Source organism: Vanessa atalanta, chromosome 20, assembly GCF_905147765.1.
Source record: "Vanessa atalanta chromosome 20, ilVanAtal1.2, whole genome shotgun sequence".
Lineage (NCBI taxonomy): Eukaryota > Metazoa > Arthropoda > Insecta > Lepidoptera > Nymphalidae > Vanessa > Vanessa atalanta.
In genome coordinates, this window is record NC_061890.1 from 8,580,074 (window position 1) to 8,596,722 (window position 16,649).

Sequence of the window (16,649 nt, forward strand, 5' to 3'; positions counted from 1 at the left end):
ATCACATATTGGTCATGAACTATAAATTATTGGTACTTTAACTGAACTGATTACATTTTTATTTTTAATAGATATACGACTGTCAAATGCAATTAGTGGTCACCACCGTCCATAGACATTAACGCTGTAACAAATACGAACATTCCAATCGCCAATGCACAACCAACATTGGAAACTAGGTACCTACCCTTCAAACACAGCAATACTAGGTAGTTTCTCTAGCGGTATGATAAGTGGTATCCAGACAGACCTACCACCAAGTAAACCTATATATATTGTATGAGTAAATATACAGTAATACCTTAACAATTTACTCTATAGCCTACACGTACAGTTTACGCTTACAAGCTTACCAATAGGCGTTGTATAGCGAATTAATAGTTACACAACGAATCTTCTCATTCTATCATCAGTAATTTGACTTAAGAACGAAAAAGACAAACGAGTAACCCTAACTAATAATTAAAATGCGAAAATGAGTTTTTTTATATGTTTGTTACGCTTTAACGTCTATAATACTCAATCATCGGGCTGGTGGATACACTTGTAGCAGATTTTCATCTGACACATGGAAATTTCCTTACCTTTTCACCGCCAAGCACGAGATGAATTTTAAACACAAAGCACGTGCAAATTCAGTGGTGCTTGCCTCGGTTTGAACCCGAAATAATCGCTTAAGATACAAGTGTTCTAACTACTTGTTTGATAAATGTATGATCTAAATTTAAACCCTAGTATAACGTACTGCGTAAGATACATCAAGAGTGTTTAGTGTACAATATATAACCGCTATACAAACGTTCTAAGTGTGTACTGAGTACCTTATACCTAATTTGAATTTAATGCATTCAATATAACTAAGAGCCGAGATGGCCCAGTGGTTAGAACGCGTGCATCTTAACCGATGATTTCGGGTTCAAACCCAGGCAGGCTCCACTGAAATTTCATGTGCTTAATTTGTGTTTATAATTCATCTCGTGCTCGGCGGTGAAGGAAAACATCGTGAGGAAACCTGCATGTGTCTAATTTCAACGAAATTCTGCCACATGTGTATTCCGCCAACCCGCATTGGAGCAGCGTGGTGGAATATGCTCCAAAAACCTTCTCCTCAAAGGGAGAGGAGGCCTTTATCCCAGCAGTGGGACATTTACGGGCTGCTAATGCTATATAACTAATATTGATCTCGATTACTTTGAGATGAATAAGTATGTTACTCACTAATGTTAAGTATCTTACTACATTGAATAAATAATGCAAAAATATAATGATATTTTGCTTATTTATTTTAGACGTGCAGGCAGACACAACACCTGCTCCAAATGACTAAAACACAAACTCCTTTATATTGAGAGGACATCAGTAGACATATCTTCAATCTCTATAGTCTAGACAAACTAGCCGTCTAGGACAGGACATAGTAGTGTACACTCTATTCCCTCCCTGATCACTGTCTCGTAATTCGATAACGGAAAAGGACCTTTGGCTGAAAGTACTTCCACTACGGTTTTGTTGACAACTCCCAGACCTCGGGTGTACTAGGAGTTTATCGACATAAACTAAAATTAATTTTGGTCCTTCGGGAATTTAATAACAACGAGACGGTAAATTAAGGTGAATTGGGTCGTACATACACATGAGTTTATAAACAGGAATACAACGATACTATGTGCTGCTGTTTAGCGGTTAAATATCTGATGAGTAGATGGTACCTATCCAGACGGGCTTGCACAAAGCCTTACAAACAAATATTTTCTTCTCATAGCTGCAGATGTCCTTTCCTCTTGAGCCTTGGAACTTGTACCGCACATGTGGCAGAATTTCATTCGACACATGGCTTTTCACGATATAATACTTAACTATCGAATACGTGTAACTGTGATCCTCATCTATAGTGTAATCGAAGTGTAGTTCAAAATACAAGTCTATCGAGTTAAATTTTCACATTTTAATTCTTAAGTCTACTAAATTGAAGATTTTGTGCGCTTTCGTTATCCGAACGGAGATCTCACAAAGAATATTAACTTACAGTCGAAATGTTAATAGTACATTACATGCTTTTAATATTAAATGTATAATAATGCATAGTGTACGTTACAGGCCCCACGCTTTTGTACAATTTTAAATGTTTGACATTTTCAACGTACCGCGCCTACTTCCTATTTCAGTCGATATAAATAATCCTATACATCGGGACGATATGGTAAATACTTCATATCGAAATATTTGTTATATGCGAAAAATATCAATTTATTATTGTTTTTTTTTAAGTGCCTTTTAAACTCTATACATAGCTCATCAGTCATTTTTCGTGGCGTAATTAGCACCTTTCGATAGATTTGAGATCTGTCTAAGATTTCTCCGAAGCTCCGGGGTTAAATGCATGGGGTATATCGGAGCCGTGTGGTGTAAACTTCGGAGCGGCAGCCACCGCTCCAGGCTACAAGTCCACGTTGTTGAGGTTGGAGGCGGAATGCGACGGCAGGTGGTCGGCCAGCAGCAGCGTGCCGATGGGCACGACGGACTCGTCCCGCTCGCGCAGCTTGCGCATCTCGTTGCGCAGCTTCTCGAGCACGGCGTAGTTGGGCTCGTTGTGCCGCGCCTTGTCCTGCAGCAGCGTGATCTGCTGCTCCTCCAGCTTCTTCTCCTTGCAGCTCTTAACAGAGCGCGACCCGTACAGGCGCAGCAGCGAGCCCCACGAGCGCACGTGAGGGTGAAGCGCCTGGATAAAAATATGTCGATCGATAAATAAAACAGAGTTATTGACTCTTGCGAGTCGAGTCTCCTGCAAGCGAAGGGATCGAGACGAGTTACCTGCAGGATGGCCTGCGAGGCGCGCTGCTTGGCGGTCTTCTTGTTCTTGCACACGACGGTAGCGGTGTGCTTGCCCACGCGCATCGTCAGCTCGATTTTCTGATACTCCAGCTTCTTCATCTGGACATAAAAGACACTGGTCAGCCTCACCACCCGACACTCGCGCGGCACAGTGTGTGGGTGAGTAAGTATGTATGTATGTGAGTGTGTGAGTGCGTGCGTGTGTGCGGTCTACCTCAGTGTTGACGTGCCAGTCGCCGGCACCGAAGTTCCTCAGCAGACAAGTGAGCAGAATAGCGTGCGGGGAGGGCTCGCAGGTCGCCGCACAGAACTCCGCGATGCGCGGATCCTCGATACCCACGTAGTCAAAGAACTACAGACGTACGATCAATTTTAGCGAGCATTCAGTCGCGCCATTTGTACACATGCCGAATAGTAGAATTCTTACGGACATATTTTTTTTGTGAAAAAATTGCGCATTTGCTGCATGCATAATTAAATAATTATAAGATTAAAGTTTTCAAAAATAAATAGGCGCCACGCCGATAATGTCCTGGTCAATCCGTGAGGCGCCCCAGAAAGTCTCTTAAAAATCTTTTTGGGGGAGCTGAAACGGATCTGTCTATATCAGGCATACTTGGATGGGCTTGTGGTATGTGATAGTTTAAGGGCCACTCACGCTGAAGTCGGGCTCCTTGGGGTCCTTGGCGCAGGCCGCCTGCTCGGGCTCCAGGTACTGGCGCATCTCGGGGATGAGCGTCTGGATGGAGGCCCGCGCGGCGGCGTACTTGGCCTGGCGCTTGCTGGAGCCGTGGCCCACGCCGTACTGCATGCCGCCGATGTACACCGTGGCCTGGTACGGCGACGACGCGTTCTCCAGCTGCTTGTACTCGTACACGGGCTGCTTCTGCAGCGCGCGGCACACGTACTCGTGGAACTCCGACAGGTAGCTGCAGCCGTTCATGTTCATCACCCAGTCGCGCTTCGCCTTGCCGCCCGCGCCTGCGACACGCGACATGCTGCTGTACTACCTTACCGAGATACCAATATCGCCGTCAAGAGCTCGGGATAGTACGTGCGTGCAATGTGTATTGTGTGGTATTACCTGTGACATTTGATTGAAGGGGAAGAATACATTACCGTTCTCTTGTCCGGAGCTGGTCGCCGGTATGGTGATCAGCTTCGTCCCCTCGGGCAGCTTGGGATACTGCAGAGCCTTCCTCGCCTTCGTGTACTTACGTCGATCCGCCCAACGGCTACAGAATTGAACCAAACTTTACATACGTCATATTCACATTTAATATACTTTAGTCGAATTGATATTTTTTCTGTCTTTTTGTGAGTCTGTTCAGTCGCTGGGCCAGGGCGCCCTTACCTGTCGAAGACTAGGATACGAAGCTAACTGCATGCAGTTCCATCGAATTATATTAATTTGTTTCTGGTGAGAATATTTTATTCGTCGTAGCGTAGTCTGATGAATAGTGAGCATAGTTAATTTTTTTTTTTAAAGTTGCAGGCATTTGCTGGATTCGAACCACGACATTTTAATCAGTTTCTCTTTCTCTCGCTCTCTCTCTCTTTCCCATCACTGGGCCATCTCGGCTATATGCATCAGTAACTCTAGACTATTTACACACTCGTCTAATCCTAAATTTCCTAACATAAACATCATCTAATAAACGGAATGGAATGGAAATCTTCCCACTCACTTAAAATGCATAAAATTGACGGTCTTAAACTTGAAAAGCGATTTGCAGTAGGCGTGAATCTGCTCGGCCGTGAGGTGCTGGGTCTTCCAGCTCGTGTCGACGGACTCCACGCGCGGCGCCGGCATCACGCGCCCGTCCGGCAGCTGCACGGCGCGCCCCGCCGCCGCCGCCGCCGCCGCCGCCAGCGAGCTGCCCTCGCCGGCGTCGCTCGGCACTGCCTCGCTCGCTACCTCGCTCATTCCGCTTTCGGTCACTTCCACGTCGTTTTCCTCTTTGATCGTGTCTAGAATCCGTATTTGCTGCTGTTCGTCCGACGGTTCGGTCTGCTGTTCGTCCGACTGTTTGGTCTGCTGTTCGTCCGACTGCTTGATCTGCTGTTCGTCCGACTGTTCGGTCTGCTGTTCGTCAGTCGGTTTGGGCTGCTGTTCGTCCGTCGGTTTGGGCTGATGTTCGTCCGACGGTTTGGGCTGCCGATCGTCGGTCGATTCCTTGTAGGCTCGAGCTGGGGTCTCGGTCGGGACGTCCTTCGAGACATCGTCGCTCGTCCCGTTCATATGACTGAACGGACATTTGCCTCCAGGAGCGGATGTTTCGGTGCTTTCTTTCGTAGCCTCACGGTCGTTAGGGGGGTCTACAGCCTTAATCTCGGATACCGCGTTGTCGCCTTCTCTGGCCCATGTTTTATTTTTAATCTGTTCCTCGACTCGACGATCTATTTCTTTCTGCTTCTCCTCCTCTTCCAAAGCGCGTCTATAAGCTAGACAAGGAATGGCGCTGATGGGAATATCGTGTCGCTGTAAAAAATATTATTACAATATTATATAAAATAAAGCGCGAATAATTTATATTTATTATTTAATCTAAATATTAATTCCTCTCACCCTAGTGTTACCCTTTCCAAGAAAATATGGTTTCGACAGAGTGCAAACCCGCGTAGGTCGATGCATGTACAACGGCATACCACTATAGTGCCGGACCATCATCCAGTCCAACGGGAGAATTTCGAATTGATTAATACCTTTCTCTGTAAAAATACATTTACTTTATTCACATGCCTAAAAATATCCCTCCGTTTCCTTCGCCGGTTCTCCTCAGATCTGAAATATGTATTACCGAATCGGATATAGATTTTTGATAATCAATAATACCTCTTCAATGTATATTAAATAAAGATTTTAACTTGGGCAAAAAAGAAGTATCAATTTAATCAGATTCGGTCCTCATAATGCTGAAGTTTTATTTGTAACCATGTTCATACGAAACTTGTGTAAATATATTACAAAGAAATACAAAGAGTACTTTTACAGCTCATTCTAAACGAAAAATGAGTAAAGATTAACAAATCTTAGAATTACATACAATAGGCTATATAATCATAACCCAGTAAAAGTTGTTTTTTTAAATTCTAGTACATATTTGCTGAAAAATATCAAATTAAAAATTCTATATTTAAATAGAGCGCGAAAACGCTACTTTGATAATATGGCGCAGCAATGGGGTCGGTGACGTCACTTGCCGGTATTGTAATCTGTGGTACATATAATCCACATACAGTAGGCAAACAAGCAAGTGACGTCATCATAAACCCGACCAATCAGGAGCGTTTTGTGTCACGTGACAAATGTTTAAAAAAATGCATTTTTATTTATGGATTTTTGAATAAATTAATTATTATTTTCAACTTTCATTAATAAATAACCATATTTAAACTCATAATATATACTGATTGACACTTTATTTTTCGCATTGTCAAATAGCCTATTACAACAAATATAGCAGTGCGGTAACAGTTCTATTTTCTATATTCATCTTATTTTTTTATATTCATCTTCTCAACTTATATCTATAATGTATACTACAAACTATTTCAAATCCTAACCAATTATTTCATGTCAATTAAATGTCAGAATTGTTTGTTAATCTTTACTCCAATTGACGATACACATTAACCATAAAAATGATTGCGGTGTCTATCATTACCTTCTAGGAAGATTTTTGTGCGAGTCACATATGGTTTATCTTTAGGCTTACGAGTTCCTTTAAAGTCTTCTGGTAAGTTCTCATCCAACATCTTCTCAATTTCCTCCTCCGGCAATTCTTCAGACTTGCCTATAAAATAACCACCATATCTACCATTTGAAATTAAACTTAAACCTAACATATGTAGTATTGATTTCATAACTTGTAAAATAATATTAGTTGACTTACAAATTTCACGTATATAACATCGTGTCGAAAAATGCATTCGTCGGATTCAATTCTGTCATTTATGTATTCAAAAACCCGCATTGTCAAAGTGTCTATTACTGTTATTTATTTAGGAGAATCAATAAGGCTTCCAACATTTACAAAAACGTAAATAGGCCTTAAACTAAGTTTGTTATTTTTAAGGTTACCACGAAATCTATAAAAAGCGCTACATGTCGTCAAACAAAACAAAGTAATACCAAATTAGGATATTGAGAAAGGCATTTAAAAAGAGATTAACGTAAAATAAGATAATTAACAAAACCACTAAAATTCAGAAATGTGTAAGAATATGATTAACTTCATACTTCGACTTGGGTACCATAACATTCCACAATACTTTCAAGTTTTGAGAAAACATCCATTTAATTTAGTGTTTTTAATAACGTCATTGCGACAAAATAAATAGCGTATAAGATTGATCGGCTCTGAAAATAGCTATTATATTACGCAATACAAAATACATATACTTAGAAGAAGAGGCGCTCTTGTAATAGTTTTAAATAAATATAATACCTTCAGATGTATCAGAATCGTCAGCATTGCTATCTCCATCATTAGACTTCACCTCATCGAGCACTTTGAATTCTTTAAGTTTCTCCAATTCCTCGGGAGTTACAAAATTTTCGTATTTATTATCTACTTTAAACTTTTCCTCCGTTGCCGCAACATCTTCTGTGAAATCTATATTTTCAGTAACGTCAGCAGTACCATCTTCGTCTTCTATTTTTTGTCTTTTTGCAGGCGGTTGCGCTAATTCCGTTTCTTCGTTCATTGTTAATAACTTTCCTAAAAACATGGAATTGTTTAACAAAATATTTTTGAAGACTTTTGATTTGTTACTTATTACTATCCAGAGTTAAGCCTGCATCCACACTACCCATTGGACGAGTTCCCATTTAATTCACCAATCCGGATTGGATCCATGAAACCATTATTGGAGCAACGTGGTAGAATAAGTTCCATACCTTCTCTTCCAAAAGGAGAGGAGGTTTTGGGCCAGCAGTGGGATATATCAAATTATACAGGCTATTTCATGTTTACAACTTTAAAAGCCTCAACTATTATTTATATAACATTTTTGTATTACTAGTTCCTTTTTTAGATAGTAATAATATAATAATAAAATAAATTATAATATTTATATAAAACTAATTTACCGATTTCAGAGGAATGCAAAACAAACAAAAGACAACATATTGTAACATCATAATATTTGACGTTTAAATAACCTAAGTTAAAAATCAAGAAGAATACGCAACTCATATTATATAAAATAATTAAACAAAAATACGTAATACAGTTAGCAGCCTCAACCAATAGCAAGACGAGTAAAGACAAATAAACACCTTTGACCTTGAAATGAAATCACATCATTGGCCGAGAGCTTAAATAATCTGTGGTAGGTAATCGTTATGGATTCGTGAAAAAAATGCCTTTTTAATATCGACTAAGTAGTTAAATTAATTAGTATTTAAATGGATTGTTATTATAAACAAAGATATATTAATTATGAACCATTTTTTGTACACAATATAGCAGATCTATATAAATCTAAGGTCTGTATATCTTTACTCCTTTTTCCATTGGAATAGGCTATACATACATATCGGTCTATTCTATTTATATGTTAAACTATCTTTTAATTTACAATAACGCTTATTAAAATGTATTTTAAACATGTATTAATTAGTTCATAAGTGATAAAAATTCTATAAATTTATGGTAAATATTGAATTCAATATACCCAAATTTGTGCAGCAATAGAAGTTTCAACCAATTAAGGATTTTTTTTTTTTTTTAATAAAGATTGTTTATGATATTTAACATATAAATAATATAGAATAACATCATATAAAATTAAAAGGACACATTCAGAGACATTAAAATAAAATGTATTACAAATATTAAAACGTAAAAAATAACAAACTTTCATTCAAGTCATGTACTACAGTGAATATAAATTTTATATAATTATATTGTCACTATGAAACAAGTATGAATAAATTACAATATTGTAATCACACACAGTGAGACGTAAATTAAATAAAAGCTTGTGATAAATATAATTAAAAAAATAAGCAATTAGCAACAGCTTACAGAACTCTCTACTACTATATACAATATTCGTCAATTATTACTGTTTATTTATAGATATAAAATAAATTTAATAAAATAAAAGTGTATTTCGTTAAAGTTTGTAGAGTTTTAATATAATAGAAGAATACGATTTTTTTAAAATGATTCCATAAATACATTTATCTCAGTAAAAATATTCGCACGCATGACGCCAGCGCAACAAAGTACCAGTCTCGGTTTGACATATAGGGAGTATTTCTTCGATATACTCGATGTATAATTGTTTTAATTACACATTACCAATATTTATGTCATGATATTTTTTCGTTTATCAATTAGAGACAACAACTGCGGATATTATATTCCTTTACTTAATTTTTTTTTTGAACGTATACTCCTTTTGGGGTTTTATGAAAAACTGATGAGAGGGATTTGTTTATAAAGCGCGCCCACAGAGTGATTTATAAACTACATGATAAAATTTCTCACTTAAGCTCACATCGTAGTTTATTTTACTATGTTTATTTTAGTACAAATTTAAATCGTGAATGTTTTAATTTGTGAATGAGTGTTATAGTTGTTTTAAAAAGATGATATTACATTTATCATAATAATTACTATTTTATTATAATCTGTAAAATAGGCATTGATAGTCATCAAATCGGAAGAGCAACCATAGACAACTACTCTAAAGATCTGATATTAGATATCAGACAACAAAATCCGGTGAAATACTACTAAAATATCAAGAGAGGCGAGTAGAGCAACGACAGACAGCTACTCTAAAGATCGTTCACTCAAAAGATCTGATATCCAGGGTGATAAATCCTATGTCAACCAAATTATCAATATGCTTGCCCCATATGTGCGTGGCATGCACAAGAAGATCTCTTATGGAATTCTTTTGTAGGAAATTGTACTGTCGAGATAACAGAAAATCGTTGGCTTCTAGGTATATGAAGAGACTATGTTTTAATATTCGAATTTGTGTAGAATATAAAGGATGTTTACCTACATGTTTAAGAATAAGATGCCGAAAAAATGTCGCATCTCATACCACACTCCTGACTTACATTCCTACGTCCGCCTCGTGCTGCAGTGGCTAGTTTATGAAATAAACTTATTTAAAACAATGACCAGTCTCGTTTACTACTACCGAATATTTTTTAAAGCCGAGATGGCCCATTGGTTAGAACGCGTGGATCCATCACAAGACACTTCAGAGATAGCTATAGGCTTCGGGGTAAGTAATAAAACTATATTAATCCACTTGAAGCAAAAAGGGAAAGTAAAAAAACTTGAACGATGGGTAACCCCATGAATTGAGTGAATCGAACTTGCACGCGTCGACTGCTGTGTTACTTTGCTCAACCGACACAATAATTAAGGGACTTTAAATCGAATCATTACATGTGATGAAAAGTGGATACTGTGCGATAATCGGATAGCGATCATTGCAATGACTGAACCTGCTATAAACGAAAATTGACTCCGAAAAAGTTACTTATGAGTGTTTGATGGACTAGCGCCGGTGTCGTACTACATCTTTCTAAAATCTGGCTAAACGATTACGGCAGGTATCTATTGTCAGCAACTGCGAACCATGAAGGAAGAACTAGCTGCCAAACAACCGAGATTGGTCAATCGCTCTAGGCCAGTGCTGCTTCGCGACAACACAAAACCACACAGTGCACAACAAACAACCACTGAGTTAGATGAGCTACAATTGGAATGTGTGCGACATCCACCGTAATCCTCGGACCTTGCTCCAACAGATTTACCATTTTTTCCGGAATTTGGACAACTTCTTACAAGGAAAAAAATTCAACCCCGTTGCGGAAGTCCAAACCGCCTTCAAAGCGTTTATTGATTCTCGCCTCTATGGTTTTTTAGTAAAGGGATTATTGAACTACCCATGAGATGGTGAATATAAAAAAGAATATAAAGAAGTGCATATAAAAAAATGCCTATTCCTCCCGTATAAAACGCTAACTTCATATGTAAGGACCTAATATTATATAATTTATTTTAGTACAACCTTAATGACCTTCGACATTCAGATATTTGCGCCAAGTCCCAAAATCAATACGTTACGCTGCACTCGAATGCGCGAACTGTCGTGGCCAGTTAATAAAAATAAATCGATAGATGGCGCGATGGCGTATTACTCGTTTAATTTATGCGATGTTATAAAGATTCCATAATATATATAGGGCAAATATAGTTCCTGATATTCTTTGATGTTAGTGATAGATAAAAATCGATTTCGCTAGAGTCCACAATAAGTTATAAAATAATTTGTATTAGAGAGTAGCAGTCCCGTTTCGCTTTTTATATGCTACGAAAAATATGTACAATATTATTCTCTGTATGCATTTGTATATGTGTATCTGCGTAAAAACAGTTGAATAGTCTAAAAACAAAAACAATATTTTTCTCTTATCAGAATAGGTCAATTTAATGGCAATAGTGTAGTGATGAGAAATAATATGTTTTGTTAATTTAACTACTTTATTATATAATTAGTATTCTCTCCAAGAATTATCAACTCTTGAACGAATACTTTTACCTATTTTTTTAAGGGAACTAATTACTATTAAAAAAAAATAAGCTTTAATCCAATTTGAGGCTGGAAGTTACTTTAATCTGTACTTTTTTGTTAATCTAAATTTTAAGAAATCTTTTTTTTTTTAATTTCCTGTCAGTAGTCTTATGCGTGACTAAAATTATGCACAATGATTATTGATACAGTCTAAGATCTCTTGTTTAGAAGACGCTAATTCAATAGGTCTGCCAGATCGTACAATACAAAAAGCGTATAATTTAGTCATTCTTTTTATCTGATTTAAATAATTGGGTACAAAAAATGATTGTTGGAACAACAATGAAATTAATATTTGTATAAGATTTGATTCGTAATTTAGATTACTATCCAATACTCAGCTACATTCATTTAAATTGAAGTACATTTTTTTTTCTGTAAATGCTCTATCAAATTGTAATAAAATAGGAGTGTGATATATTTCGAACCCTATGGTAAACCCGGGCTCTAGGGAGTTGAGTGATTTACAAATAAAATTAAATACAAAAATGGACCTCGATACGGAAAGGTTTAATTTAATCTCTTCAATTTTCAGCAACAACAAATCTGCAGAAATCACTTCGAAAATGGATTTCTTTTTTCACAGTAAAATTTATTACAGTGTGTAGTCACATAACGAGTATTATTTTCATAGTGTATAATATCTTGAGACGGGATACTAAAAAACAGAAAACAATATATTAAAAAAAACCTACATAATTCGAAATACATTACTGTGGACATTAGTATACAATTAACACTGAAAACACGAACATTTTGGTTTCAGAGTCATGATTTTAATGTTCTACAATATAAGATTACTTGCCTTTTGATATTTAATATGGGAATGGAGACATATTTTAATATGTTCTCATAGTTTAATTTCATAAAATTATTTGAGTTTAACCTTATGATTAAAGGTGTGCACAATTTCGACGATAAATGCATACTATTTATAATAAACGCAGATATTTCCAACCCCAAATTTCAGCTTAGAATATATAATTATACTACTTGGTGTAAAATAATCCAAAAAACTCCAATATTGATTTTTATTATAAATACTATATTTATACCCTAAACTATTTAGAAGTGACCTATCAGCAAGAGGTATTGTTAAAGCAGAAAAAATATTAATCATCATTAACTTTCAATTCATCAATCCTATTTAAATATTCAATTGGGCATTTTCAACTATTAAAAGTTAAATATAATATAATTTTAAAATTTTTTGTTTTTGATAATAGACCAAGTTGAATTTAAACTCTTCATTGGTAAACAAAGGTATTTCTGAATGTAGAGAAATTCTTACAATATCAGCATCAATAATAAAATCATACTTAGAGGTTCAGCCACAGATTAATAAATTCGAGCATCAGACTTAGGGAATGAACACTGGTACTTTAAGTAATCATATAAAATAATTAAATTTCTTGTTACGTTATTTAAACTATAGCAGAATACTTGTATAAGATTGTAATCTCTAAATCAAAAAATAATTATTTTTAAATATTAATTATGTTGGCAACAAAACTTATAACCAACAATAAAAAGTACAAACTTACCATGTAAATAGAACGTAAAACATACTTTAAAAAAAAATTCAGGATAAAATATAGCACATTCGGTTACACAGTCAATTTACATTGTACATTTGTTTAATAAAATATTGTAAATGAGCAAAACAGCTTGTAAATCTATCATATATAACAAAATAAAATAAGAACATTCAGTTACAGCTATGGAGCACCACACAATGCTTTTAAAATAAAATAAAAGATATTACATAGAATAAATAATAAAAATAATAATAAATAGATAGATGAATTGTTTGTATGCAGCAGAAGCTAGGCTCCAATTTCCAGGCATTTCAATATTGCAATAAACAGGCATTGAAAAGTGAATTAACGGTATTTGACTCAGAAATATATGGGAACAAAATATAAGAAAATAATATTAAACCATTAGAAAGAACATAGTAGAATATATAATTTATAAATAGCTAACTATTAAAAAAAAATTACTGGGGTTGGAATTTCAGTTGCAAGATTTTGGGGAATTTGGCGATTTTGGTTTTGGAATCAAACCAGGTGATCACATGATCACCTGAACCATCTTTGCAAAAATTAGGATAAACTATCATAACCTATAAATGTCGAAATATGTCAAATGGACCATATCACTGTAAAAGCAGGATAAGTAACATATTTTACTTAGGTTTGAATGGCATGCCATATAAAGATAACTTTCATACGTCAAAGCACACATTGGACGTCAAATGACGGATATTGTCATTATTTATATTTTATTTTGTTCTTAATTTTAGTATCGCGTAACTTAACGTTTTTTTTAAGAAACCAGAAGAGCGTTCTTTTCCCTTATCATTTAGAAACCTTTGTTACGCAAGGCGAAGATGCTACACGTCCCGTTCCACCGAGCCATAAAAGTTCCGAAAATATAGATAACAACTTTTTCTAGTAAGAATTATAAGATTTAGTTAGAAATGAACCAGTTCCTCAAGACGGCAAAGGTACCTTTCCAATCCCCCGATCTTAGTAAACAAGAATATTGAAATATTTTATGATTTCCATCACAACTTATGAAACTATTTTTAAATAAAATACATTGGTTAGAAAATGTATACTTTCATTTGTTTTTTTAAAACGAAATTCACCACATGAGGGAGTACCACTCATTTTTATATAAGATAATATTTCTGTTATTATCCAAATGAAAGGAAGTTATTTAAAGTATATTTTAGGTAAAATTATGATGTATTGAGAACCAAAATTAACATATTTCAATATCAATTATTATGTGTATGCATTATAAAAGATTCATAATATACTTATAAGTAAGTATATTGTTAGGGATTGATAGTATTTATGCTAAATTTCAACTTGATTAGACTAGATATCTCAAGGCACACAATGCAATCACAAGGGGCAAGAGCCGTTTGTAAATAACTTTGTATACAAAGTATAAATCATTAACCATTATAAAAATAAATTCGATAGCTAATCTAGTTCTTCTTCTAATATAATATTGTTCCTTTCATGAATAAATATAATTACTAATGATTAAACTATGTTGATGACCTTTACTTTTTTAACATAAGTAAATTGTTTAGTTTTAACTATACAATATGTAAATTAAAAAATCATCCCATCATGGTACACTGGAGCAGGACTGCAATTTATCATAGACAAATGAAAATATCTCTGAGCCCCACTAGTGCCACGTTGTGACTTTGTTAAGTATTAGTTTAAACTTATACAGAACAAATTTTCTAACAAAATTTAAGTTTATATATCTATTATACTTATATAAATGTGTGTGTATATATAGATATATAAAAATTATATCTGCTGTTCTTGTGCCTTGATAAAAAAGGACTGTTAAGTGATAATTGTTCCATTTAATTATAATCAAATTTGATTAAGGTTTAAGTTAAACTATGCTTCAGGTCCTTCAGTATGTGAGTAAATATTTAATCTGCTGTTTAATGGTCATAAATTTATTACAAAAGTGATGCGTAGTAGTAAAAAATATTGTTTTTATTTATCAATTTCATATAGATTGATTTAGATCGAGCAAATTGTTAATAATAGTCGTCCAAAAAAATTACCTTATGAGCAACAAAATTAAGTACAGATGAAATATAAAATCTTATGTTTTTAACATTGTGGATCTCACTTCAGAGACTTGGATGAACAGCTTGTAATGTCTAATCTACTTTTAATCTATGGTTTTTCACTTTTCTATTATTTACTTACAATATGCAATGTATTTATTTCTCAATTAATATATGAAGTGTAATGAAAATACAAGATGCGTCTGACACAAGTACTAATTAAATACTAATCTATCCGCAATATTCGCATTAGTAAAAGCAATTCGCAATATATAAGCTTAAGAATATGTTAACATGAAATAAATTTTTCTTTTTTATTTCATTGATTTCTAACGAGCAGTATTTTTATTAAAACATAAATGCTAGCTAAAAAGAATTATCTTGAAAGTTTAAAAACTTTTTATTTATATTTATATAAAAATAAAAAAACAAAAAAACTGCTTCTCCAAAAATCCTGTCATGTTATTAGGGTAGCTTTATTAGAACATATTGACAAAAGATTATCCACAAGTAACGATAGCGTAAAAATTCAATGACTATTAACAATTGAATTTCTCCCATCGCTAAATGCAGACATTCCGTGTTGCTTTGAGCGAACTACCCGTCATATTACAATGAAGAAAGTTAGCGAAGTTGCGAGAAACTGACTTTGACTATAATTAATACAAAGTTCAGTCTTTAGCAAAACCGCCACAAATTAAGATCGGCGATGTTCCCGAGAAGAATCGGTCAGTCTCGTGAGTCGTGAGCCCTGTAAGAATCACACGTCAAAGCATAATCTTTGCAATGTGCTCAATGGCGACAATTTAATGAAGTTTGTTCAGGAATTTATTTATTTACATCATTCCAAATGACCGCATTGCAAGATTGGAAAGTTTTATTTTCTTACCTGTTCACGTTAGCCGCCTTATACGTAAAAAAATATGGTTGTATATTTTAAAATAGTAGGACGCCAAATCACTAAATTTATATTAAAAATTCTGATACGCAATAATAAAAAAATATCTACAATTTAAGAAATTTAATAATTAATTATACTTTTAGACATTGACGACATAAAATTCAATACTTTCTGATTGTGAATACTAGAAAATTGATCACTGAACACTGAATCGAAACCTCAAACTATAGACAATTAGACACCATTACTAGCTATCAAAATCGAAGTCTGAATGTATCACAGACAATTTAAATCAATATTTAGCGTTTCTGTTTTTTTTTTATTTATATCACTGCTCTGGACCCAAGTCTATTACTGCTAATTTATAAAAATGTGTTATCCAAATAGCTGAAAGATCGGTGAGTGTTTGTGCAAAATTCATAAAAACCAAATTCACACAAATTCAATATTAATATGAAAAAAAAAATTAGTAAATTTTATTTTACGTATCATACCTTAGATACCATTATAAACCAGGAAGGCCGTCAAGCGACACCCACTAGATCCAATATATTCATGTTAATATAAGACTAATAAGTAATAAATAAGAGTTCGCGCTCATACAGAGAAGTCACGAGGCGTGTAAAGCGTGTGTGGCATAGTATGTTTCCATTAAATGTTCTACGCAAGCTGCCATTGTCGTTGGCC

The 16,649-nt window shown here is 34.8% G+C and overlaps 1 protein-coding gene across 1 annotated transcript; it reads right to left on the reverse strand.

Annotated features, from left to right (window-relative positions):
• Positions 1-1,083: 1,083 nt before the first annotated feature.
• Positions 1,084-16,207, reverse strand: LOC125071944 (microprocessor complex subunit DGCR8). The gene is made up of 10 exons (XM_047682388.1): positions 15,951-16,207; positions 7,284-7,556; positions 6,501-6,629; positions 5,402-5,544; positions 4,521-5,314; positions 3,952-4,067; positions 3,491-3,813; positions 3,047-3,184; positions 2,812-2,931; positions 1,084-2,719 (listed from the first exon to the last, which is right to left on the reverse strand). The coding sequence occupies exons 2-10, from the start codon at positions 7,540-7,542 to the stop codon at positions 2,438-2,440; spliced, it is 2,304 nt and encodes a 767-aa protein (XP_047538344.1). The 5' UTR covers positions 7,543-7,556; positions 15,951-16,207; the 3' UTR covers positions 1,084-2,437.
• Between the last annotated feature and the right edge of the window lie 442 nt (positions 16,208-16,649).